This window comes from Nycticebus coucang, chromosome 13, assembly GCF_027406575.1.
Source record: "Nycticebus coucang isolate mNycCou1 chromosome 13, mNycCou1.pri, whole genome shotgun sequence".
NCBI lineage: Eukaryota > Metazoa > Chordata > Mammalia > Primates > Lorisidae > Nycticebus > Nycticebus coucang.
This window is the reverse complement of record NC_069792.1, coordinates 84,325,193-84,351,554: the sequence shown is the minus strand read 5'-3', so window position 1 is coordinate 84,351,554 and position 26,362 is coordinate 84,325,193. Positions and strand designations below refer to the sequence as shown.

Sequence of the window (26,362 nt, the reverse complement as noted above, 5' to 3'; positions counted from 1 at the left end):
GGTTAATATGTCTTTCTCCAGATGTGTCACCAATTGAAGACTTTTTGGAGAGTTTTGCCTGTACCTTATTTCTAATGGAATGTTCACCCTCATGGGTAATGACTTGGGTCCAAGGCCAACCAATAAGCAACCTGCATTTAAATACATATTATAATTGCTTGGTTAAGATCAAGTGTAGTATCTGTTTATATCGGTTTAAATATGTCTCACATTTCTAACACTGATATTACTTGAAATTTTTTTTATGATTCAGAAGGAAGACATACATTTTAGATCCTTACAGGCCTTCTTCAAGGCATATCTTGAATGAATATCATTCACTACTGTTCTGATTATAACTAAACACTATGAATTGATAAATATAAATTATGAATATCAATAATTATTGCTTGGATTATTATTTTTTTTTTGAGACAGAATCTCACTTTGTGTCCTTGGTAGAGGGTCGTGGTGTCATAACCCACAGCAACCTTAAACTCTTGGGCTCAAGCGATTCTCTTGCCTCAGTTTTTTTCATTTTTTTAGAGACAGGGTCTCACTCTTGTTGGGGCCAGTCTCCCAGAGTGCTAGGATGATAAGTGTGAGCCGCTGCATCTCCCAGCCTTATTGTTATTCTTATTATTTTGATTTGTGGAAGTGTTAGTTTAGAGAAGGTGTATATTAAGGGAATTATTTTCTCTTTTCTCTGTGAAACACAGTGTGTCTCATGCACCAGTCTCTGGTGTTAGTTACTAGAATAAAGCTAGTGCTTATGAGATGCCGTGGGGGTTTTATTAAGGAGCCTTTTCATTTGTCACCAGGTAAAGTAGAGTGGTTAGAAGACAGGTTCTAGAGTTGGACAAACCTCGATTTGAAGCACAATTTACGAGTTATCTGACCTTGGATAAGTTAGTTAATTTCTGTTTTTCAGTTTGCATGATGATAGTACCTAACTACAGGGAGGTGTGAATATCAAGTGAGGGGATGTACGTCAAGTACAACTCCAGAGCTTGGCAAACATCAGAGTCTCAAAACAAACTTAGATGTAGGCTGTAATACTATTACTATTTTTCCATTGGGATGAGCTAAGAGTCATTGTTCATCACGGCAATGACTTGCCTGTGGTCACATGATCAGCAAAGGGGAGAGGAAGGACTAGAATTCAGAGTGATTACAATGTGACAAAGGCTGACACACACACACACACACACAGGCATTGGAGTAACAAATGAGAAAAGCCTTATATGTTATCTGTAACCCCCTTTTCCTCCCAGGCTGGTGTGTCAGAATTTGAAAAGAAAATAAAAAGTCCCAGGCTTTTACCTAAAAATTCAGGACAGGACTGGTTTTGCTGGGCATGACAGTGGTAAGTTATTAGTCTTGCCATAGCATTTGTCATCTGCGATATGGGACTAATGAAACTGCATACTAGTTAACAAGGATGAATTTCATATTGGCAAAGTGCTTCGAAAATCTTGAAGAAAGATGCTGGTGATGTGGCAGGCATCCCACAGGGACGGTGCTCCTATGTGACTGTTGTGACAGCAAAATTGGAGTCCCCAGCCTGTTGTCAGCAGCTCTTGGCAGCGCAGTTCCAAGCCTCACTGCTAGGGAATGCTGTGCTCTTGATTGTTGGTCTCTCTCTAATTTTTTGAAGATTTATTTTTTTAGAGAAACAATAGGAAATATATTTTAGTTATAGGAGGAAAGATATAGCTAAGGCCATCTTTTTCTTCTTCATCTTTCTGACATCAAACCCATTCCTTCTGAGCAAAGTTTCTTATAGTTTTAAAATTAATTTTTAAATAGTACATGTACATGAACCAACATTTAAAAGGTATAAATAGATATGCAATAAAACGTCACCTTCCCTCTCTTATCTCCCAGCCTCTGAGTTCCCTTTCCTGGAGGTAATCACTGTTTCAAGCAAATATTATACATAACATTTGTGTGTGTGATTTTTGAACGATCTAATGGTGTAATGGCATACATATATGTACTATGCACATTGTACTATAACTCTTTTTTTCTTAGTTCTGTAAGGTAGGGATCATTCCATTTTAAGATACATAAAGTTGTCATATTCTAATAAAGGTTGTCTAGTATTTACAAAGGATAAACTATAAACAGTTTCTTGTTTATAGTTTATAAGAGGTAGTATTCAGCTGTTTCCAATCTTGCCATTTAAAAAAAATACAGCAACAACTATCCTTCTACATTTAAAATATGTCTATCTAGGGCAGCGTCTGTGGCTCAGTGAGTAAGGCGCCGGCCCCATATACCAAGGGTGGTGGGTTCGAACCTGGCCCTGGCCAAACGGCAACAAAAAATAGCTGGGCATTGTGGTGGGCACCTGTAGTTCCAGCTACTAGGGAGGCTGAGGCAAGAGAATCGCCTAAGCCCAGAAGCTGGAGGTTGCTGTGAGCTGTGATGCCATAGCACTCTACCAAGGGCAACAAAGTGAGACTCTGTCTCTTTAAAAAAAAAAAAATATATATATATATATGTCTATCTAAAGCTTAAATTCCCAGAAGTGCATTTAATATTGCCAAATTACTTGCAGTAGAGGCTGTACCAACATATATTCTCATTGATAATTCATGGGAGTGCCTATAGCTCCATATTTTTGGCCCCACATCTTCACATTTTTCCTAGAATTCAGCCTAGTATTATTTCCTTGCATGTTTTTTCATGATGGCTTGTATTGATAGCAGTAAACCAAGAACTTCCTTACAAGTTGACTAATTAAATTCTAAAGCAAACTATCGGGGGAGCCTGGGGTAGTCCTCTACTTAAGTCATCTAATATCATCTTTGTGTTTATTGGAATAGCTTATTGCAATATATAGTGATTTTATGAAAAGAAAGAGAAAAATCCATCTAATCTAATGGTTTGCATATCACTGCATCAGAATCACATGGGAGGGGAATGGAGAGTTTTTTTAAATTTTTATTTATTTATTTATTTATTTATTTATTTAGATAGGGTCTTACTCCGTCACCCTGGGTCGTATGCCATGGTATCATAGCTCACAGCAACCTCAAATTGTAGGCTGGGTGTGGTACTTCACACCTGTAATCCTAGCACTTTGGGAAGTCAAGGAGGGTGGACTGGATTGCTTGAACTCAGGAGTTAGAGACAAGCTTAAGCAAGAGTGGGACCCCACTACTTCTTTTTTTTTTAGTAAGACTAAAAAGAAAATAGAAATACTGGCCGGGTGTTGGGGTGGGTGCCTGTAGTTCCAGCTGCTCAGGGGCTGAGGCAGGAGGATTGGTTGAGCCCAGGAGTTTGAGGTTGCTGTGAGCTCTGTCCAGGGTGAAAGAGTGAGGAAACTCTGCCTCAAAGGAAAAAAGCAACTTAAAACTGTCAGGCTCAAGCAATTCTCTTGTCTCAGACTCCTGAGCAGCTTGGACTATAGGTACCCTCCACAGTGCCTGGCTACTTTTTCTATTTTTAATTTTTTTTTATTAGACAAGAGGTCTTGTTCCCTCAGTCTTCTGGAGTATTAGGATTACTAATATGAGCCACTGTACCTGGCCAGAGTTGCTTTTTTTTAAAAATGGAGATTTTAGGACCACTCCAGACTTATAAAACTTGAAGCTGGGTGCAGTTGGCTCACGCCTGTAATCCCGGCACTCTGGGAGGCCAAGGTGGCTGGATTGCCTAAGCTCACAGGTTCTAGACCAGCCTGAGCAAGGGTGAGACCCTGTCTCTAAAAATAGTCGGGCATTATGGTGGGTGCTGGTAGTCCCAGCTACTTGGGAGGGCTGAGGCAAGAGAATCGCTTGAGTCCAACAGTTTGAGGTTGCTGTGAGGTGGGATGCCAGGATACTCTACCAAGGGCGACAAAGTGAGACTGTCTCAAAACAAACAAACAAATGAACAAACAACTTGAACTCTCCAAGAGATGGGCCAAGTTCTCATTGGGGATTCTTATGTCTACTATCATTTGGAAACAACTGTCTTTAGGCTAGGAAAATTTACAGGCAGACACATATTGTTGCTAATTTACTTAAAATTAAAAAGTAATGCATTTTTATTGTAAAACATTTTAAAAAGACAGCTAAGCAAAAAGAGAAAAAGAGAGCCTAGTAGTAACATTGATAACATTGATACTGCTTCAACTGCTGGATATAAATGTATCTCATTCATATCCCCACAACAATCCTATGAGTTCAATACCATCATTACTGTCCTCTCTCATATTTTACAGATAAAGAAACTGAAGGACAGAGAGGTTACATAATTTTTACAACATGATGTTGCCAATAATTGGTGTTGCCACGATTTAAACTTTACTGTTTCTAAAGCCCGAAGTTGAATTTCAGAGCACTTGATCTGTGAATTCTAGAATACAAACACTGGGTGTATGTTGTTTGTGCTCTCTCTTTTTTTTTTTTAGACAGGGTCTCCCTCTCCCTGTTGCCCAGGTTGGAGTGCAGTAGTGTATGTCATAGCTCACTGTAACCTTGAACTCCTGTGCTCAAGCGATCCTCATATCTCAGCCTCCCCAGTCGTTGGGACTACAGGTGTGTACCACCTAGTTAATTTTCTTAATTTTTAGAGATGAGGGTATTGATATATCGCCTAGCCTAGTGTTGAACTCCTGGCCTCACTGTTTTCCTACTTCAGCATCCTAAAGTGCTGAGAGTGTAGGTGTGCGCCAATGCACTGGGTATGTTCCTGTTCTTGTCTTTTTCCTATGTGTATGTACTTATGAATCCATCAGAGAAACTTTCCTTAGCCTTCAACCCCTTTTCTCTTACCTATAATCCTTGAACTTTGGGAAGCTCAGGTGAGAGGATGACTTGAGGCCAGGAGTTTGAGATCCCATCTCTTAAAAAAGAAAAGTTAGCTGTGCATGGTGGTGTGCTGGGAGGCTGAGTTAGGAGGATCTCTTGAGCACAGGAATTTCAGGCTGCAGGGAGCTGAGATCTGGCCAGTGCACTCCAGCTTGGATGACAGAGCAAGACCCTGTCAGTAGAGGGTCTCGGGTGATGAAGAAGAGGTAGAGAAGGAACCTCAGGCAACATCTGCAAATATTATGTTGTTTATACAACTTTTTTCTTTGTATCAAGATTGTCTTTTTGTATGGTTGTATCAATATATATTCTTACCAGTTGTATGGGAGTGAATAGTTTCTTCATTATTCCCTACTTTTGATATCCATTAAGTCCCCAGTATTGCATATTCTCATTAAATTGTGTAATATTTGCGTAGTGCTTTTTCATTTCGCAAAAATTGCTTTTATTAACTGACATCCACAAATAGTGTAAATTTTCTCTAGAATGTTGGAGACTTTGCTGTTTAAAACTGTATCAGTGTGAATAGAACATAACCATTCTTACCTGGAGGATCTGAGCCATGCAGGTCACATTGACACAGGATTTTCAACCCAGTTACAAAGCTTTAGATAAGGAGTTTTCAGACCCAATAGTTCATGTTTATCTTAACTTTTAGGTTTCCAAGGAAAGAGCACCCTGAGTCTCCTTCTAAGTTCAGACCCAGGTTTGCTGTTAACCTGAAGCTACACACAGCTCTGCTTTGCTTTGAGCCTATCAAAATATTGCTTCTTGGGCGGCGCCTGTGGCTCAGTCGGTAAGGCGCCGGCCCCATATACCGAGGGTGGCGGGTTCAAACCCGGCCCTGGCTGAACTGCAACCAAAAAATATACGGGCGTTGTGGCGGGCGCCTGTAGTCCCGGCTACTCGGGAGGCTGAGGCAAGAGAATCGCTTAAGCCCAGGAGTTGGAGGTTGCTGTGAGCTGTGTGATGCCACGGCACTCTACCGAGGGCCATAAAGTGAGACTCTGTCTCTACAAAAAAAAAAAAAAAATTGCTTCTCTTGATTTTTACCCAAATCCCCCTTTTCCCAATAATCCAATAATGATACTTTTGTTTGGTGTGATGGGTCCAGGCTCCTCTGATGTACAGCAAATTAATAAATCTAACTTTGTGCACTACAGGTTTGTTCCTGGTGGTTTTTACCAGAACGCTTTATCAATCCTAAACTGCAGGCCCCGAATCTGGAAACAAAAGGAAAGTTTTACTCATTACCTTTCTTTCTTTTTTTTTTTTTTTTGTAGAGACAGGGTCTCACTTTATGGCCCTCGGTAGAGTGCCGTGGCGTCACACGGCTCACAGCAACCTCCAACTCCTGGGCTTCCGCAATTCTCTTGCCTCAGCCTCCGGAGCAGCTGGGACTACAGGCGCCCGCCACAACGCCCGGCTATTTTTTTGGTTGCAGTTTGGCCGGGGCCGGGTTTGAACGCGTCACCCTCGGTATATGGGGCCGGCGCCTTACCGACTGAGCCACAGGCGCCGCCCCCTCATTATCTTTCTACTGATTCTTTTTAAAACAAGATGGATTCTTAATTTGCCCATAATTTAAGTCCTGCCTGATGCGAATCGTCAAGATCATTTTTGCTTTCAGTTCTTCCAAAATTCCAAGCTAGTCAGAACGGCTGTTTTCTCTGCATGGAAAATGATTTTCCCAGATCGTTTTCTGGCTGGTTCGGTTCAAACATGACGTCGTTAGAGAAGGCCTCCCTGGCCATTTTTATCTAAAGCAGCCATCTCTCCTCACACTGCCCCACCCCATCACACATCACTTTACCTCATTATCCCACTTTATCTTATTTATTTATTTATTTTAAGACAGAGTCTCACTATGTCATCCAAGAGTGCCGTGGCATCACAGCTCAAGCAACCTTAAACTCTTGGGTTAAGTGATCCTCTTGCCTCAGCCTCCCAAGTCGCTGGGACTACAGGCGCCCGCCACAACACCCGGCTATTTTTTTTGTTGTAGTTGTCATTGTTGTCTGGCAGGCCCGGGCCGGGTTCGAACCGGTCAGCCCCGGTGTATGTGGCCGGCGCCCTAACCACTGAGCTACAGGGGCCGAGCCTATCTTCCCTATTTTTCTTATTCTCTGTAATTATCTTATTTCATTATTTATTATTTGTCTATCCCCAAGGAGACATAAGTTCCAGAAAAGAAGATGGCACCACTGCACTGACAGCTGGGGCCCTTCTGGTGCCCAGAACCCTGGCTGACGAGCTTCTGCAGAACGTGTTCATAAATGGGAAACTACCCGCATCATTTTCCTCCTTCCCCTTTAAGAACCCTCTAAATGGATCCACCCGCGTGACAACGCCGCCGAGAGCGGCCTCGCTATTGGCTAGAGCATTTGCTGTTGCTGCTTAGTAACCACTGTTTCCCACCAGTTGTGTCATCGTTCATCTTGACTCCGCCCCCAAGACGGAGTCTTGTCAGTCCCGCCCCAGAACGCCCCGCCCCATCCGCGGTGAAATTGGCGCTGGCCCTTTAAGTGGCGATACTTCTAGTACCCCGCCGCCGGAAGGGGAAGTTTGCGCCTCAGAACGCTGCCTCGCTAGTCCGAATTCGGTGGCGCCACGTCCGCCGGTCTCCGCCTTCTGCACCGCGGCTTAGACGGCTTCCGCCTCAACAACTTCCATTCGCTGGGCCTGTCGCGTTGTGTGGGGGCCGGCGCTGAGAGTCGGGCAGCCGTGCGCATCCTGGCGACTGAGAGGCGAAGATGTCGGACATCGGGGACTGGTTCAGGAGCATCCCGGCCATCACACGTTATTGGTTTGCCGCCACCGTTGCGGTGCCCTTGGTCGGCAAACTCGGCCTTATTAGCCCGGCCTACCTCTTCCTCTGGCCCGAAGCCTTCCTTTATCGCTTCCAGGTACTGACCAGTGGCGGGGGCAGCGGAGACTACAGCCCCAGGCGGCCCCGCGGCGGCGGAGCGTAGGCCGGCATGTTGCGGGCGCGCGGAGCCTGGTGGGATTTGTAGTGCGCCCCGCGCTGGCGGTTTAGGGCGGGGTCCAGTGGGCCAGTGTGGGCCGGGGGTCTGGAGCGAGGGCTCTACATGGCTGGAGACTAGGGTTTGGCCTGGTGGGAAGGGACTGCCTTCGCTTGTGTAGTGAGATTGTACTCTCCGCTCTCCGTACTTTAATGATTGTTGTCAGTCTCTTGGGCGCTTGCGATTAGCAGGCTGGTCCATCTGGAGCTGTGCTCACTGACTTTCTTGTCACCCACGTGGGTGGCCTGTGGATGTCAACTTGACCAACTTCGATGTGAATTCTTTTTATTTTAACGAGGGTTTGTTTTCCCCTTCTGTATGAGTGACTTAGGGTCATAGATGCGAAGAACGAGAGTATATATCTGCGTTTCCCTCAGGCCCTAATTTAGTATCTGGCATGTAGTGATTGTACGTGTAAAGGAATGGATAAAGGATAAATTGCTACAGAAATGGAAGGCCCTATTTTCTTACGTTTGAAGGAAACAGTCCAGAGTAACATTTCTGGCAAGAGAATGTTAGTTTTCTGCAGGTTATCTTTATTCACGAATCCTGATTTAAAACTTCAATCAGTGTTGGGTCAGATACCAAGATTTGACATTAATTTGAACACAGGACTTGGCTTGTGGATGACACTCTCTTGTCTCCCCTCACCACACTGGGTAATATTTCTTAGTTTCCTTTGCTAGTTGCCTTTGTTCCTGACCTTTAAATTTTTGGATGTGCCCCAGAGATCAGTTATAGGACCTTTTCTATAGACTCCCTAGCCCTAGGTGATCTTTTTCGACCTCAGGGCTTCAAATGCTTAGAATAAACTGAAGACTCTGAAATACAAATACAAATATCTTCCATCCCAATCTGTTTCCTAATATTCCAAGTTTTTATATCCAGTGGTTACTTGAGATCACTTCTTGGACGACAAATAGTCATTTTTAATTTAATGTACTCAAAACCAAATCCCTTTTCCCTGGTTGCCCTAAGAGTAATAGCAACTCCAGTATTGGGGGATTTCAAGTTGTCATTCTTGAGTTCTTTCTCCCTCAATCCACAATCTGTTAGCAAATCCTGGTTGACTCTACTTTATACAGACCCGAAACATAATAATCCCTTCTCTTTCTCCATTGGAAGTCATTATCATTTCAACCTTGTTCCTTTTAACCTTCACTCTAGACAGCTAGACTGATCCTTTTAAAACATAAATCAAGTCCTGTCCTCTGTTCAGAATCACAGATATTTTGTTAACTCTAATGAAATCCAAGTCCTTTCAGTGGGTGTGCAAGGCCCTAACTGCCTCTCTGACCTCATCTCCTACTGTTCTTCACCTTGTATGTTATACTCCACAGTGAGATCCTTGCTGTTACTTCAGTACCTAAATGAATTCTTCCTTGGCCTTTGCACGTGGTGTTTCTATGCCTGAGGAAGATAATCATGGCTCACTTACTTCCTTACATCTTTCAGGTCTCTGCCCAGATGCCATCTTATTGGCAGGCCCTTTTATTGGCATGGTCCTACATGAAATAGCAACTCCTTCACTCTATCTCACTTATCTTTTTTCTTGGTACAAATCACCTTTTGGTATTTGTTAGTCTGCTTTCCCCTCAGAGAGTAAGACTCTGTGAGAGTCAAAGATCTTGTCTTGTTTACTACTTTGTTACCTGGAATGTTGCCTGGCATGTAGTAGGTGCTTATGTTGGCTGAATGGTGGGAAATGATTGGTCCCTTACTATGTGCTGGGCACTGAAGGGCTACAATAACGAATAGAACAGAAAAGATTTCATCTCCCATGAGGAACATAGAGAGGTATGTGATGGAGAGCGAGTTAAGGGGTGTAATAATTAATAGGATGTTCCAGGAGGGCCTCAGAGAAGAGACATTTGAAGAAATCTGAATGGTGAGGAGCCAGCTGGCTTTGAGTAGATCTGGTTCTGGAGACAGCCTTCCAAGAAGAAGGAATAGTAAATGAAAGGCTCAGAGGCTGGGACTAGGAGCAGAAATACTGGGTAGCTAGAACAGAGTCAGCTGTAGGGCTGAGGATTGGTGAATGAGGGAGGGCAGGGAGACAGCCAGGGATGAGTGTAATAAAGGGAAGATGGAAAGGTAGGTTGAGACTTAATCATACAGGCTCATACCAAGGCATTTTGAACTTTATTTTGAGGGCACTGTGAAGCCTTTGGAGCCTTTTGAACAAAGGAATGACAGATTGTCTACTGTGGAGTGAATTTTGTGTGTATGTGTGAGGAGTGGAGGGAAGAAGCAATGGGATCAGAGAGGTGAATCCAGTTAGGTAAGAGAGATGGTGGTTTGGATCAGGGTGGCTGTGAAGATAGAGAAAAGTGGATAGATCCTGCAGTTAAAGTGGATAGGATCACAGCTGATGATACCAAGGGTGAATGGGTGATAGATATGGGACTCAATATCACTATTTTCACTGGAGCAGCTGTGTGGTGGCGAAGCACTTTACTGAGATTGGAAATGTTCAGAGAGCTCAGGTTTGGGGTTATGGATAGAGTTATGTTTTGGCCATGTTAAGTCTTGAGATGCTTTTTCGGTATCCTAGTGAAGTTAAATAGACAGTTGGATATAAGAACATGATTCTGGAGTGCAGCCAGAACTGTATACTGTTTTCTGTTTACTTTAGTAAATATTTGTGGGCTGAATGAACACTGTGTGCTTGCTTCCTCAGAGCTAGTTGGGTAATGTGTGTGCATGGGGGGTGGCAATCATTGCATATTATTTTGTGAGAAGGACCTGGTTAAAACTGACTTGTTGGCCTGTCTTGCAGAATCTCACTGATGTAGTCAGATTAGTAGAAGAAGTAATATAAAAAAGCTTTTCTCATACACTTTAGGTGTATAATGATGAAAGTGATGAACTGATTAGGAAGCGTCATTATTCATGTTACACCTTACACAAATTTTCCCCATCTCCTTTGCTTTGTTTCTTCTGGGCTTGTTATCCTCAGACTGGGGGAAATTGCTGGCAGTAGGTAGGGTAGTGCACTGACTCCCCAGGTATCGAAAGACTGACAGCTGTACCTTGTCTCTCCTTGGACTCTTGCCTTTTCTTGACAAGTTAAACTTTCATACCCTTCTGGAGGGACTCTTTTGCAAATGGAGCAGTCCAGGAAACACTGCATGTAAGAATCTGTTGTGTAAGGATGGTGTGAAGTGTGCTTTAGCAGAGTTTCTTCTCTTTAGAAGCTGGATCTTAACAGCTTAAAAAAAATTGGAGAATGACTGATCTGTGTGCACATGTTGGAAGGGACAAGTTATTTTTCCTGCTGATCCACAGGTTTCCTCTGTGTTCCTCTGTGTTCTGTTGGTTTGGAACTCCAAAGTTTAAAAAGTTCTTTCTTTAGTTGAACAGGTTGAAACAGGTGTGTGTTAAGACTCACTACAGTGTTTGTTGTTCATGACATCGCCCTATTCTGAGTCTCTCAGACTTAACAGTCATCAAATAGTTCACAAGGATGAAAATTGTCTTCATATTGGTTTCTTATTAACCACAAGAGAGGTGACAGTTTACTGCTGCCTAGTGTTACTCTGAGATTATATCTCCCAGATATAATACTGCCTGCGTGGCAGTATTTCTTCATCTCTTTGGACAGAATTACATCACCCTCTTAAATCTGTGTTGTGCTTCCCTGTGTTATCTCATTTAACTCCCACAATTATCCCGAGATAAGTGTTACCCCCATTTATGTAGTTTCAGTTTCTATTTCAGTTGTGTCAAAGAGAGTTTAAAGCTGTCTTGTTTAACTACTTTGCATAATATCTACCAAAAAAAATTTAGTGTTTAGCAACACATTTTTTGAGGATGATTTCTTGTAAATCAGCCATTGCAAATTATTTTTCCTTTCCTATTAGAGTAGGAAAACCATGAGATTTCAAGTAATTCACTCATGGTCTGAAGGCCTGGCTCAGTCCTTACTAGTTGGGTGCCCTTCTGCAAGCTGTTTATCCTGTCTGAGCCTCCAATCCTAAAAATGGGGATATGAATTACATTTCAGGTCATAAGAAAAAAATAACAAAACTGGGATAATACAATACAATTAAAAACGAGAGGGGGCGGCGCCTGTGGCTCAGTGAGTAGGGCGCCGGCCCCATATGCCGAGGGTGGCGGGTTCAAACCCAGCCCTGGCCAAACTGCAACAAAAAATAGCTGGGCATTGTGGCGGGCGCCTGTAGTCCCAGCTGCTTGGGGCTGAGGCAAGAGAATCGCGTAAGCCCAAGAGTTAGAGGTTGCTGTGAGCCATGTGACGCCACGGCACTCTACCGGAGGGTGGTACAGTGAGACTCTGTCTCTACAAAAAAAAAAAAATAAAAACGAGAGAGTCAGGGTCTTGCTTCATTACTTAGGCTAGGTTTGAACTTCTAGGCTCAAGTGATCTTCCTGCTTTGGCCTCCCAACGTGCTGGGATTAAAGGCACAAGCCACTGCACCCAGCCAGACTCTCAGTTTCTCTAATTTGTTTCCAGGAATCAGACACGACACCAACCAAATCTGTAATTTAGCCTGGTACTTATATTTGCCAAGCTTTTGCTTATATTATCACATTTAACACTATGACAACAACCCTGGCAGATTAACTTAAGAGTATACAGGCAGTCCCCAAGTTATAAACATCCAATTTGCATACAACTCACGCTTACCAACAGGGGCTATTACTGTAAGCCCTTGAGTTATAAACATGGGACTGACATTCAGCTTATACTTATGAACGGAGGCTGTTACATGTAAATGTACTTGTTCCATCTTACAAATTAATTTTAAGAACAAACCTACAGAACCTATCTTGTTTGTAACCTGGGGACTGCCTATATTAGGTAAGAGAGACATTTCACACATAATAGAAAGGAAGGGAACGAACTTGGTCTTTGTGGCAAGTGTTTTGGTACACATAGTTTAAAATAGTTTCTTAGCCGTCCTGTCCACACGAGATACTTCTGCTGTAGTTTGTGGATAAAGCTGCCCATTAGACCATGGCTTTGTTTTTTAACTTTTTATTGAGTTACAGTATACGAGGAGGAAAGTGTATACATTATAAATTTAAAACTTGCTGAGTTTTCCAAAACTCAGTACACGTATATAACTAGTGTCCAGATCAAGAAACAATATTATCAATACCCCCCAAACCCTCCTGCTCTCTTTTGGTCACTACCTCCTCCAAGGGTAACTACGCTTTTAACTTTTAATGCTAGAGATTGTTTCTGCTCATTTTGGTACTTTCTATAAATGAAATTACAGTGTGTATTCTTGTGTCTCGCCTCTTTCACCAACATTAAGTTTGAGAGTCACCCGTATTGTCGTATGTGGTTATAGATTGCTCATCCTCATTATTCTGTTGTATATACCATAGTTTATTATTAATGGATCTTTTAGGTGGTTTCCAGTTTGGGCTATTATGAATAGTGCTACTGTGAACTATTTATCTCTTTTAAAAGATGGAATGACTTTCATTTTTTAAAATGAAAGGGAGGGGTCTTTTCTTGCCTACCCATGTGTACCTCCTTATCCTCCCCGCTTAAAAAAAGCCACAGTTTGCTAACCATTTGTCACACAGGTACTCAGCATCTTTCGGGTGATCAAGATACATTTTCTAACTCCAAATCACCTGATCCTTATTGTTAAAGGAAAATCTTCCCTTTTCATATCTAAAAAAAACCCCAAAAAACCCACTCTAGACTCTGGATGGCATTTGTAATTAGTTCAGTGGCAGATTGTTTGGGAGATTTTAGTTACAGGATAGCTACAGCCCACACTCCTAACAAGTTGTTGGACTAGTAAGTAAGGAACAATGTCTTATGTCTTTTTGAAGGGTTTATATGCCGGTGAACACATGGGCTACTTGTTCTTGTTAAATGAGGAACTCTAGGAGGATTACCTAACCAGCTTTGCTTCTGAAAAAACTGGAATGTTACAGGTCTGGCCTTGGGATTACTGTGAAATTAAAATGAAATGCTCCTCAACAAGTCCTCTCGGCAAGTGTGTGACATGCAGTCCTCTGTCCGTGAGCGAGTCTTGGGCTCTTTGTTGGCTGCTTTGGGCTTTCCAGGGTTGAAAATGTGCCTCTCTGTTTGTGGCCCTGAAAATAAAGCCTCTTTCCTATTTAAATATCAGTTAAAAGAAAGAAGAGGATTTAAGTTGGATACTTTCAATGGGGATTTCAGAAATACAGTAGAACTTCTATAGTTGACCACCTCCGTAAGTTGACCTAATTTTCTTAGACCAGACATGTACCACATGTACATATCAGTACAGTAGGCCTAGTCCCTTATGTTGAATCTCTGTATGTTGACCAGTTTGTTACAGTTCCTTGGGTGGTCAACTTACAGAGGTTGTGCTGTGTATTACATTATATCCTCTTAAAGAGATGAATCATTTTCTGATGTTTTCAAGTTATAATTATAAAGAAATGCAAAAATAATAATAAGACTTTTAGATCAACGAAAACTAGTATAACTCAAGGGTAAGCTTAATGAACAGGGAAAAGAAGTGAGGTATTTTGACAGGCACTAATTTCCAAAGAACAGGTGCACACAGTGACTAAAAATAGTGTTGTGTCATCAGCCTTAGAGAAAATGTAGTCAGAAAAAAACCAGGGTTTCTTTTCCAAAGTCAGGCCTTGAGTAATTTATAGGAACGTGGGGGTAGTTTAAAGGTGAATTTGTGAAAACCAGGTCAGCAAGGCAACTCCTAAAGATTATAATGATAATATACCCCCCATATATATATTTTTTTACAAAGCACCTTTTAAATCTACGTTCTTAATTCCAATCTTTTACAAACCCTGTAAGATAAAGAAGGCAAGAGTCATTGGACAAATGTCATTGGATAGATGACCAGGCTTATGCCTCCTGAGGGCTTGCATTTAGCCTTTACTCCAGTGTGTTTCACAAGCAGGGAGAAGGAATTCGTAGGTTTACTCTCAGTTCATTTTCAGATGATACAAGTATAGTAGTACTGAAAATTTTACTCATTGTAATTATACTTTTTTCTACTGATGTCACTTGTGAATAGTATCACAAACTCTGGAGTCAGACTTGAGCTGAATAGCATGCCTATTTATTGTTTTTTTTAAAATTATTTTTCATTCTTTTTGTATTTTTTTGAGACAAGGTCTTGCTCTGTTGTCTGGGGTAAAGGGCAGTGGCATCATCATAGCTCACTGCGATCTTAAACTCCAGGGCTCAAGCTATCCTTCTGCCCTAGTCTCCTGAGTAGTTGGGAGTACAGGCACAGGCCTCACTGTATCTGGCCAACTTTTCTATTTTTTTTTTTTTTTGCAGTTTTTGGCTGGGGCTGGGTTTGAACCCACCTCCGGCATGTGGGGCTGGTGCCCTACTCCTTTGAGCCATAGGAGCTGCCCTCAACTTTTCTGTTTTTTATAGAGATGGGACTCTTGCTCTTGGTCAGGCTGGCCTCAAATTCCTGGCCTCAAGCAGTCGTCCTGCCTCAGCCTCCCAAAGTGCATTACAGGTGTGAGCCATCAGTACCTTTTTTTGTTTTTGTTTGTTCCATAAACGATTAACTAAAGTAGGGTGAATGTTAGTTTATCATTTCCCTTTTTAGAGGCTCAGAAATGGGAATATATAAGCAAAAATTTAAATTGAGGTCTTCTCAGATTATCTCCAGTGCACTTACCATTAGACTATACTGTTTTTATGATAAAGTTGTAAATTAATCAAAATGATTTTTAACTTGTTTTGTTTTATTTGTTTAAATACAAAGTCCTTAGAAAGTCACTTTTTGGTTATGTACTGTTTTCCTCGACAGGGAATTAAGATTTGATGGTTGCATGCCAATACTTGGAGAATATGACTTGTCAGCTCTATGTGGCTGGCCCCTATGACTGATGTCCTCCATTCCAGGCACACCTGAATTGTTGGGATTATCCATTCACTTGTGCTCTTGCACTTCTTTGGGTCTTTGTACACGGAGTCCGGACTTTTCCTCCCTTGTGTCAATTCTTGCTTCACTCGACAGCTTTCTCATTACTGTGAACTCCTAATGCAGGATCCATGTCTTTTTTTTGTTTTGTACAAGATAGTGTGCAGGAGGACACATAACTAACTCTCTAGCCAAAAGCTAGCAGTATGCTAACGTTTCCGGAAGCCTAGGAAGGTCATCTATTTTAATTACTTTTATTTAGTGTTGTACTGGGGGTTCTTGCCAGTGGATTAGAAAAAAATGAAATAAGATAAAAAAAAAAATTTATTTACATACAGGGTTGTATGCTTGGAAAGCCCCAGAGGCTCAATATTCAAATATTATAAGTATATTAACAGTATAAGATACTCAGCTTTGGTGGTTGGGTATAAAAAGGTAGAAGAAGATAGCTCTATAGAAAACTATAAAAGCTGTGAAAGATTTCTTGGCTGAGAATTATATCAATATTATATTGATATCATAAAGATGTTGGTGCTAATTCATTTCAAAAAATAAAATATTGAGACTAGCCAAGAAAATTGTGATAATCGTGGAAGAAAAAGGGGAGGGAGACTATTTAACTATTTAACTTTATCTGGTACTAAAATATACTGTAATAGTAGAAATGAAAATAACTTGGTATTTGAATAGGGATCAGTTCCAAACAGAATAGTCCAAAAATAGATCTTAACATAAAATAGAATGTTTGATGAAAGTAGCTTTTCAAGTAGTTGGAAAAAAGGTGAGTTACTCCATAAATGGGACTGGGAAAACTGAGTGATGATCTAGAAAAAAAGTTGGATCTCTTCCTCATTCCTTAGATGAACCATGAAAGTACTACACTAAAAATGTGAACTTTTTATATTATTAGAATGAAAATATTTTTTAACATTTATTGGTATGTGATGGATACATTTGGCTACATTTAATTAAACTTTTGCATGCCAAAATATGGTAAAAATACCATGAAACTAATGACAGCATAAAATGTTTATAACAATAAGAAAGAGAAATTTCGTAAAGTATAAAGAAATGTAAATATACTAGAAAGATGATTAAAGGAAATGCTGAAGTTTTTTAAATGTAAAAAGGGGCTTGATTTTTCTCATAATGTACATAAAACTTAATTTTTAGATGGGTGAATATAAAACACACTAAGGGTATGGAGAGCAGACAGACATCTACTTAAAAAATCTTTTTTAAAGTTTTTAAGAGACATGGTCTTGCTCTGCTGCCCAGGCTGCAATGCAAGCCTGATGATAGCTCACTATAAACCTTGAACTCCTGGATTCAAATGATTGCTCTGCCTCAGCCTCCCTAGTAGCTGGGACTGTTGAGGGCCTGCCTCTATGCATGGCTAATTTTTTTATTTTTCATGGAGACAAAGTCTTACTGTATGGCCAAGGCTGCTCTTGAATTCCTAGCCTTGAGCAGTCCTCTTAGCTCAGCCTTCCCAAAGTGCTGTGATTACAGGTGTGAGCTACTATATCCAGCCTCATCTACTTTTTAGGAGGAAGTATAAACTGATTAAACATTTTTGTAGGCATTTGGCAGTATTTACCAAAATAAATGCATATGTCTGTTGGTCTAGCACATTGATTGGCAGGAATTTATCCTGTATATATCCAGGTATAAAGAAGATACGCAGTATATTTATTGTGACATCGTAACAGTGTAAAGGAAGTTTGGACAGTCACATAAATAGAATATCTCAAGGCCAATAAAAGTATTTTATCGAGAGAATAAACCAAGGTATAAAGCCGGGCTATGCAGGATAGGATGGATGATAGTAACACATACTATTCTTTCTTTTTGTGTGTGTGTGTGTTTTTGTTTTTGTTTTTGGCCCGGGCTGAGTTTGAACCCACCACCTCTGGCATATGGGACCAGCGTCCTACCCCTTTGAGCCACAGGCACCGCCCATAACACATACTATTCTTGAAAGAAATACAAGGAACTGATCAGTTGTTGCTGGAAAGAACTGGGAAACTCAGGGTCAAGAGCAAGGCTTACTTAATTACTTTACCCCTCTGTATTTTTTGTTTTTTGGGATAATGCTTTTTAAGTCATGTGCCCATATTATCTGTTTAATGAATTTAAAAGACCCTGTTTTACTTCTGCATTTTAAATATGACATTTTTGGACAAGGTTTATTATCTTAGAATTTTTTTTCCCGAGTAGAGGCATTACTGTTCTATTAGAAACTAAGTCTTTGTAATTCATTTTTGACATAGGCATAATTACATGCCTAATCTTAGTAAAGGCTAATCATATACTTCTATAGTATTGCTTTTTCCAACTTGTTTAGTAGTATTTATTGCTTATTTTGTGCTAGCATTTTATTCCATTGATTTGCAAATTGGTATGGACTTTTCTCAGTTTTCTTGGTAGTGTTGTAGCTCTCATTGAGGAGAACGCTTTGCAGGGGTTAATTTTGTTTAGCTAAAGGAAGAAAGTTATCCAGGCTTAGAGAAACTAACTGCCATGTTTTTTTGTTTGTTTGTTTTGATCTGGACAGATTTGGAGGCCAATCACTGCCACCTTTTATTTCCCTGTGGGTCCAGGAACTGGATTTCTTTATTTGGTCAATTTATATTTCTTGTATCAGTATTCTACACGACTTGAAACAGGTATGTGATCCACGGTTATTTTAAGTATTGTTTCTTTCTAATTTGTTAATCCATATATGTACTTCCTTGGAGAAATTTAGAAGGCCATTAGCATTATATATAGAAATGGAATAATGATAAATGCTCAGTGACTGTGGCAGGCACTTAGATAATTCAGTTTTTAATTTTCACAGCATCCTGAGATGTAAGTAGCAGTGTCATCATTTTATAGGTGAAAGAAATAGCAGGTCAGAAGTTTATAAGTCTTGCTTATCTCCTTAGTGGCAGAGCCGTGTGCCTCCTCACATATTTTGACTATCTTACTCTCTTTTGAAAAGGTTGGCTGACTTCAGAGACATCATAAACCTCCTGGCTGTTAGCTCAGGATAGAAAATCGAAACCACTCCTAAATCTAAGTCAGTGCTCATAGGTTTGAGAATTGTGAGTTGGTCTCATAACTGTAGGGTACTTGTAGATGGACATGTGGTGTCAAATATAACTTTTCCTTAAATTGGCGTTTGGTATTAGGTACTTTTTAAAAAGAAAGAAAGAAATTGTATTGATAACAAAGTACAAGGCCATAGACTATTACTATGGAGGCTATTAATAGTAATAGCCCATTCCATGAGTTTTACCTATGAGGATAAGTAGGAGATTCAAGGAAGTGAAATGGGGCTGGTATAGTGGCTCATGGCTATAATCCTAGCACTCTTAAAGGCTGAGGTAGGAGGATCACTTGAGGTCAAAAGTTCAAGACCAGCCTAAGCAAGAGCAAGTCCCTTGTTTCTACTAAAATAGAAAAAATCAGCCAACTGTGGTGGCTCGGGCCTGTAGTCTCAGCTACACATAGGGTGGCTGGGTCTCTAGAGCCCAGCAGTGCGAGGTTGTAATGAGCTAAAATCATGCCATTGCACTCTAGCAGGGGTGACAGAGCAAGATTCTGTTTCTAAAAAAAATAAAAAAAAGTGAAGTGACTTGGTGGAGGTGAAACTGACAACTAGATTTCTTACTGCCATGTGAAAGGTTTGATCCTTAAATCTACCAGAATATTTAATTTCATTCTTCCTATTTCAGTTGGACCTGATCATGATGCCAAATTGCTTTGCATTTTACTCTTCTGATAGAATTTGAGGATTGTAATTTTTTTATATCAATCATAAACTCTAGACTAAGTGCAGATGATCCCTGATCAGTTATTTAAAATTTTATTTTGGAAAATTTTCAAACATACACAGAAGTAAAGAGAAAGGTCATCGAATCCTTATTTTTTGTTGTTGAAATCAAATTCACTTACATAAAATTCACCCTTTTAACCATTTTAAAGTATAAAATTCGGTGGTCTTTAGTATATTCACAATGTTATGCAACCATCACCACAGTCTAATTCTAAAACATTTTTTTTTTTTTTTTACAGTTTTTGGCCAGGGCTGGGTTTGAACCTGCCGCATCCGGCATATGGGGCTGGCGCCCTACTCCTTTGAGCCACAGGTGCTGCCCAATTCCAGAACATTTTTATCACTCCCCAGAAAACCCAAAGGAGCCACTCTGCATCCCTTCCTTCCCGTCCTCCCAGCCTCTGGCAACCACTAATCTACTTTCTGTGTGTGTGGATTTGTTCTTTTGTGACTTCTTTTACTTAGCATAGTGTTTTCAAGGTTCACCCATATCATGATATTTGTCATTATGAACCCCCTAGTCTTGTAACCAGTCTGGTTTTATCTGTGACCATGGCTGCGCCCCCCCACCTGATTATTATTATTATTATTATTTTTTTAGAGACAGAATCTCACTGTACTGCCCTCAGGTAGAGTGCCGTGGCGTCACACGGCTCACAGCAGCCTTTAACTCTTGGGCTACGCGATTCTCTTGCCTCACTCAGCCTCCCAAGCAGCTAGGACTACAGGCACCCGCCACAACGCCTGGCTATTTTTTTGTTGCAGTTTGGCCGGGGCTGGGTTTAAACCTGCCACCTTTGGCATATGGGGCTGGCGCCCTACTCACTGAGCCACAGGCGCCGCCCCCCACCTGATGATTTGAAACAAGATGCCAGACATATCTTTTCATTCATAAATATTTCAGTATTTACTTCTGAAATATAAGGACTTAAGAAATAATTTTAATACAGTTATTAAACTTAAATTGTAATAATTCTCTGACCTTGTTTTGCAAAACATTCTCTTTTCTTGTTTACTTAAGGTCTTTGAACCCATTTACCCATCCCTGTTACCTGGTCAGGTAACTAATTTGCAACATTATTCTACTTGAATACTATGTAAGGCAAATCTGGGGGATTATTAGGCCCTTGGTGTCTTGTCTTTGCTGTAAGTTGCTCCTTCATTTTCTACTTTCCAACCACAGAGTACTTTGCAATGCTTAGTTGAGAGGTATTTTTAAAAAACAGCTTTATTGAGATATTCTTACACCGTATAATGTACCCATTTAAAGTGTACAATTCAATGTTTTTCGTATATTCACAGAATTATGCAACCATTATCACACTTATCTTTATAATATTTCTTCATCCCCAAAGGAAACCTGGTATCTGTTAGCAGCCACGCCTCATTTTCATTCGATTCCCTTCTTCCCCATAACCCTTAGGAAACTAATCTACCTGCTGCCTTTTTAGATTTGCCTATTCTAGATCTTTCCTATAAACAGAATCGTGTAGTATGTGGCCTTTTTTGACTTACATCTTTCACTTGCATAGTGTTGTCAAGGTTCTTCTGTGTTGCATGTATCAATACAAGTAAGGTTTTATTCTTCATATATACTACATTTTGTTTATCCATTTGTCAGTTGATGGATATTTGACTTGGTTTCAATTTTGGGTTATTATGAATAACGCTGCTATTAACATTAGTGTAAAAAGAAACTTTGGGAGCATTCTATTTAACCCTCTTATTTCACAGACAAGAATATAGTGGTGCAGAGTGGTGGTGACATGTTACCAGGGTCACAAAGCTATTCGAGGTAACATAGCTAGGACTGGAACCCAGGTTTACTGATTACCAATTTTCTCTCCACCACAGAGCCTTAGCATTTTGACAAAATGTTTGCCCCTGCATATTTTCTGCCTGTCTAAATTGTTAGGTGTATAGCAATGTTGATGTATTTATGAGGTGTCTGATTTGAACTATAAAGACTTCAACTTGAAAACAGTTAATTTATAAATTGCCTGTTGTAAGCATGCCAACTAATACACTGTAGTTTATGTGATTATAGTATGTTAAGTACTCAATGTAAAGAATCCTTAGAAATAACAAAGCCAATACCACATCAAAAGGAGCAGAACTATTATTGAAATTCAGAAATTGTGTTAGAATTTCAGCTGTGATTTATTGTAGCATTGTTGTGTCTTTTGGGTAATAGGGAGAAATAAAGGAAAGTAGGAGAGACTTTTGCTGGAAATCCAATTTTTTTTTTTTTTTAAGGTAGAGCTTTCTTTTTGACGCTTGTTAGAATTTTTTAAATTTGTTAGCTGTATCACATAACTGTGGAGGGGAGAAGTTACTTTTGACCTAGAGTGACCTTAGGGTATTTTTGTTTCTTTTTTCTGCTTCTTTTATAATCTTCCAACTGAAAGGATTAGGAATAATGCTTGGAAAAGAAAGCTGGGCAGTTGTTAATTATTCTGCTTAATAATAAGTCCGAACCGGTAGAGGATGCAGGGACAATAGCACTATCCGAGAGGTTAGATTTCACTCTGCTTCTTGCAAGCTCTGTGACTTTGCTCATGTAATTTTATATTCTCATCTGTAAAAAGGAGGTTATGGTCTTTCCATTCTACCTCCCGAATGTAGTCTGAGGATGAAGAGTCAGAGGCTATAGAAAGGTGGACTGTCTCTGTATTGCTCCTTCTCCCCACATCATTTTTCTTTGCTAGCGTGTAAGCTTCTGGAAGGCAGACTGTCTTTTCCGTGTCTAAGCCAGTATTGGACAGGGAGTGTGTGTGTGCGTGCACATGTGTATACATCTGATAATAACAGTGGTAAGTACCTCCCGATGTGGTCATGTTGGAGGAGGGACAATGGTAGACAAAACAGATTCAGTTCCTCCCCTGACAGAGCTTGTGGTCGTGGAGGGAGAGGGAGACAGGGGTTAACCAGGAAATCCCAAATGTGTTGATTAGGTTGTGACAGGAGTTGCGAAGGAAAGGCCAAGAGGCTGCGAGGGAATTCAGAAGGCCTCCCTGGCCTTTGGGATGAGGGAGGTTCAGTTGTGATTGAATCACCCGTCCCCTCTTTGGGTCTGATTTCGCCTGTGGCAGAGCCCAACATCCTTTCCTTACCCACTGGAATTCAGTTGGGACATCATAGGTTAACCTTAGTCAGCTGAGTAAGGTTCAGGGCTTAATTGAGGACATAGTTTATGTATTTTTAAAAATTAACTTTCTTGAGAGGAGGGATTTTCAAAATAGTCTCATTTTAGCATTCTCTGTAAGTTTTTGAAGTGCCTCTCTATGCAGATGTTATTTTGTTATGAAATTCTGAACCGTGATGTTGGCTTATTTTTGTTTCCAGGAGCCTTTGATGGGAGGCCAGCGGACTATATATTCATGCTTCTCTTTAACTGGATTTGCATTGTGGTATCCTTCAATCTGTTATTTTGGGCTGGAAATAAATCATTTTTTTCAGGTTTGGGGAAATAAATAGTATTCCATAAAACTTTCAAATTAACAATATTTGCACAGTTAATATTTGTTTACAGTTAATAATTAAGAATAAAGTTCTTTTTAAATGCTATAGTAAATCATATAGTCCTTGAGTAATGCATTTTCTTGATATTGCCTTCATGGGATTTTTTTCCCACATGTGGTTGAGTTTTATTAGTATTTCTTCTTCTTGTTCCCAGTTCTGTGTCCTCATGTGTAACAGCTTGTTGACTGAAGCACAAAGAGATTCCATGCCATGAGACAGCTTCTGAAATCTGTGGTCCTTATCAGAAAATTAACTTACAACCCAGCATCCTTTTCTTGTTTCATTGTTGTCCTTCTTTTGGGGTTCTAAACGGCAGTTCAGTCCCTCTGTATGTAAAGTACCCAGTTTTGGGAGTGGCACAGTAAGTCTCTCTGCTTTGCATCAACCACAATTGTCAGCAGCCCTCCAACTATAGGACTCTTACAGATGATGAGAGCAGCAGAAGCTCGTGATGTCTCAATTCCAGTGCAGACTCAGAGAAGAAAAAAATTGTTTTAGATTTCAGCCATGTTGTAGAGCCCTGAATGTGATTAGAACAATTCTTTCTTTTAAAGGATATAGGCATCTCCATCCTGTTTGAAGGAGAGATGCTAAAATGCAGTGGCAAAGAAAAAGAGGATGCCAGGTTGCACTGTAGTCATATGCTGAAGCTGTTGATTTCTGCCATTTCCTTGTCATACTATAGTCATGGAATATTCATAATGAAGATTATTAGATACTTTGTGCTTTAGGATGTTTTCAGCAGCCTTTATTATAGAGTGCTGTTTTCCTTTAAAATACTGGAATGAAATTAACTTTTTGAGGGGGGGAAATAACCGTATCAGTCTTAATTAGGTACAGAATACTTCCTTTATATCTGACCTTTAACTTTATAAACCAAGATTACTGGCTTAGCAATGGATATGCAAGTAAGTGCCCCTTTAAACTATTTATTGACCCTTTTATATGTTTGAAATTTATAATTAATGATCTTTGAAAGAAGTTAAAATTGCATGAATTATGGTTAATTATGTGATACTTTGAAATTGCAGAGTTATAAGATTTTAAGTTAGCAAAACCTTTGAAGATCTCACATGAATTATCCAAATGAATGCTGTTCTTGGCCATTTCTGGCTTCTTTATAATGTTTGAACATTGAGAATAATGGTTGTCCAGTATTTTATAGGCATGTCTGTGGGTATGTGTTTTTTAAAAATTGAGATTATATGATAAGTATAGCGTTGTTGCCTACTTTTTGCAAGTAATAGAGCTTGACCCTGATATTTCCAAATTCATCTAAGATAATATAATTGTGTTTTATTGTAAGATTTTTATAAAATTTACATGTGTCATTTATATGATAATAAGATGAATTTATAATTCTAATCAGTTGAATTTCCTTTTACCCTCGTGGGGATTGTTTTGGAGGGAAGGGGTCAAAAGCATAGTAGATATATTATGCTAAGCCTCTTTCTAAAGTGCCTCTGGAGCCTAGTTTTCACATGTTGACTTCTTCTGCAGTTGCTGATGATTCCTCTGATCATGTCAGTACTTTATGTCTGGGCTCAGCTAAACAGAGACATGATTGTATCGTTTTGGTTTGGAACACGATTTAAGGTACAGTTGGAAAAACTTCGTTTTCATTTGTCTTTGCGGAAATCCCTCTTCAGTACAGATGTACTTTCTGACTCGTCCGGAAGAGGTCACTGCAGAGCAGTGTACCATAGGCAAGCCCCTTTCTCCCCTCCCCAATCCCAGCTCTGTTTCATTAGTTGGTTTGCAATCCCTTGTTGACTGTGTGACTTCTCCACTCCCTCTGCACTTCACTGCCCCTGAGTGGGCTCATGTACGTGTGTTAGAGAGAAAAGGAAAGGTGCTCATGTGGAATCTTGCCCTTAAAAATCTGTTCTTACCACTCCCTTACTCCCTGTTATGTGCTTCACACTGTGACCAAAACGGATTGGTTTTTGCCTCCAGATACTTCCCTTAGTACTTTCTTTCCCAGTTTGCCACCTGTACATTTTCTTGATTCTCCTTCTCATATAAATCCTATCCATTCTTAATTTGAGTTGGGACTGAACATATTTTCTGAGTCTCCTGCCTAGAGTTAGTGCTGCCTTTGGGTTTTTGTAATACTTTGTGTTCTTATGGTACTTACTGCGTGTAGCCTTAAAGTTGTTTACGTGTAACCTTCTTGTTAATAGTTAGCGAAGTTCTTTGTAATTCCCTTGGCTCTGGGCATGCTGTGTTGAATTTGATAAGGGGCTTAATTTTATTTGGGACTTTATTCAAGATATCAGTGTGTAACATGATAAAAATTATAAATAATTTTTAAAGATATGTAAAAGAACCTAAAAAGATGGGGTATTTTTAGTTTGTGGTAATCTGATGGATGGAATCTTAGTGTGATTCTGTTATGGACCTTGTTTTTATTAGCATCCATAGGATACTCATCTATTTTTTGAAGCCGTTAATATTAATTCAGCAGGGTGTGTATTACATCTAAAGCGTGGGCAAACTACTCTGTCCCTCAAGTTACAATATACAGATAAGTATACTTTCAGATTGGAAGTTTTACGTGCAGTAGGAATGATGCTAGATTGATCTGAGAAATTTTGCAGTGATCTCCAAAGGATTTGCGTAAAGCCTTTGTCTGTGTATCCTTATCCTACCAACCTGTAGCAGCTGTGTTCTTTTTAGGTACGGGTATTTATGTCTGTGTATATTCTTTCCTAGGCCTGTTATTTACCCTGGGTTATACTTGGATTCAACTATATCATTGGAGGCTCGTAAGTGATTTATTTAATTGAAAAGTAATCTTTGGAAAACTTTCATTAAGTTTTGTCTTTCTCTACTCTATATATTTTTCTTTATAAAATGTTAAAGAATCACCACCTTGATGATAATAAGTATTATTAAGTATACTTAATAATAATATACTTAATTATTATAATATTAATAATATAATTATAATTATTATACTTAAGGAAAAATTTCATTTCAGTGTAATTGAGTAAATTATAGGGCTTTATACACATTTAACATTGAATGGCTGTGATTTTGTTAGCTCATTATTGGATATAGTATGCTTCTATTATGTGTTTGAATAAATATATACAGTAGAACCCGCCACAGTCGACCTCTCTACATTGACCACCTCCTTAAGTTGACCTAATTTTCTTAGACCAGACATGCACCACATGTACATATCAGTACAGTAGGCCTAGTCCCTTATGTTGACCATCTCCGTGTGTTGACCAGTTTGTTATAGTCGTGTGGGTGTTCAACTTGCAGAGGTTCTTCAGTATTTCAGTATCCATTTTGAGCAGATACAGACCTAATTCCTTT

At 39.9% G+C, this 26,362-nt stretch overlaps 1 protein-coding gene across 1 annotated transcript in view; it reads left to right on the top strand.

The window, feature by feature from the left end:
* The first annotated feature begins 7,261 nt into the window (after positions 1-7,261).
* The window catches only part of DERL1 (derlin 1), a 25,006-nt gene continuing 5,905 nt past the window's right edge, over positions 7,262-26,362 (top strand). The window contains exons 1-6 of the mRNA XM_053559655.1: positions 7,262-7,687; positions 18,248-18,359; positions 22,859-22,923; positions 23,917-23,943; positions 24,536-24,631; positions 25,751-25,803. Coding sequence (XP_053415630.1) covers positions 7,535-7,687; positions 18,248-18,359; positions 22,859-22,923; positions 23,917-23,943; positions 24,536-24,631; positions 25,751-25,803 — 506 coding nt within the window. The 5' untranslated portion in view covers positions 7,262-7,534. The remainder of the gene's footprint in view (positions 7,688-18,247; positions 18,360-22,858; positions 22,924-23,916; positions 23,944-24,535; positions 24,632-25,750; positions 25,804-26,362) is intronic.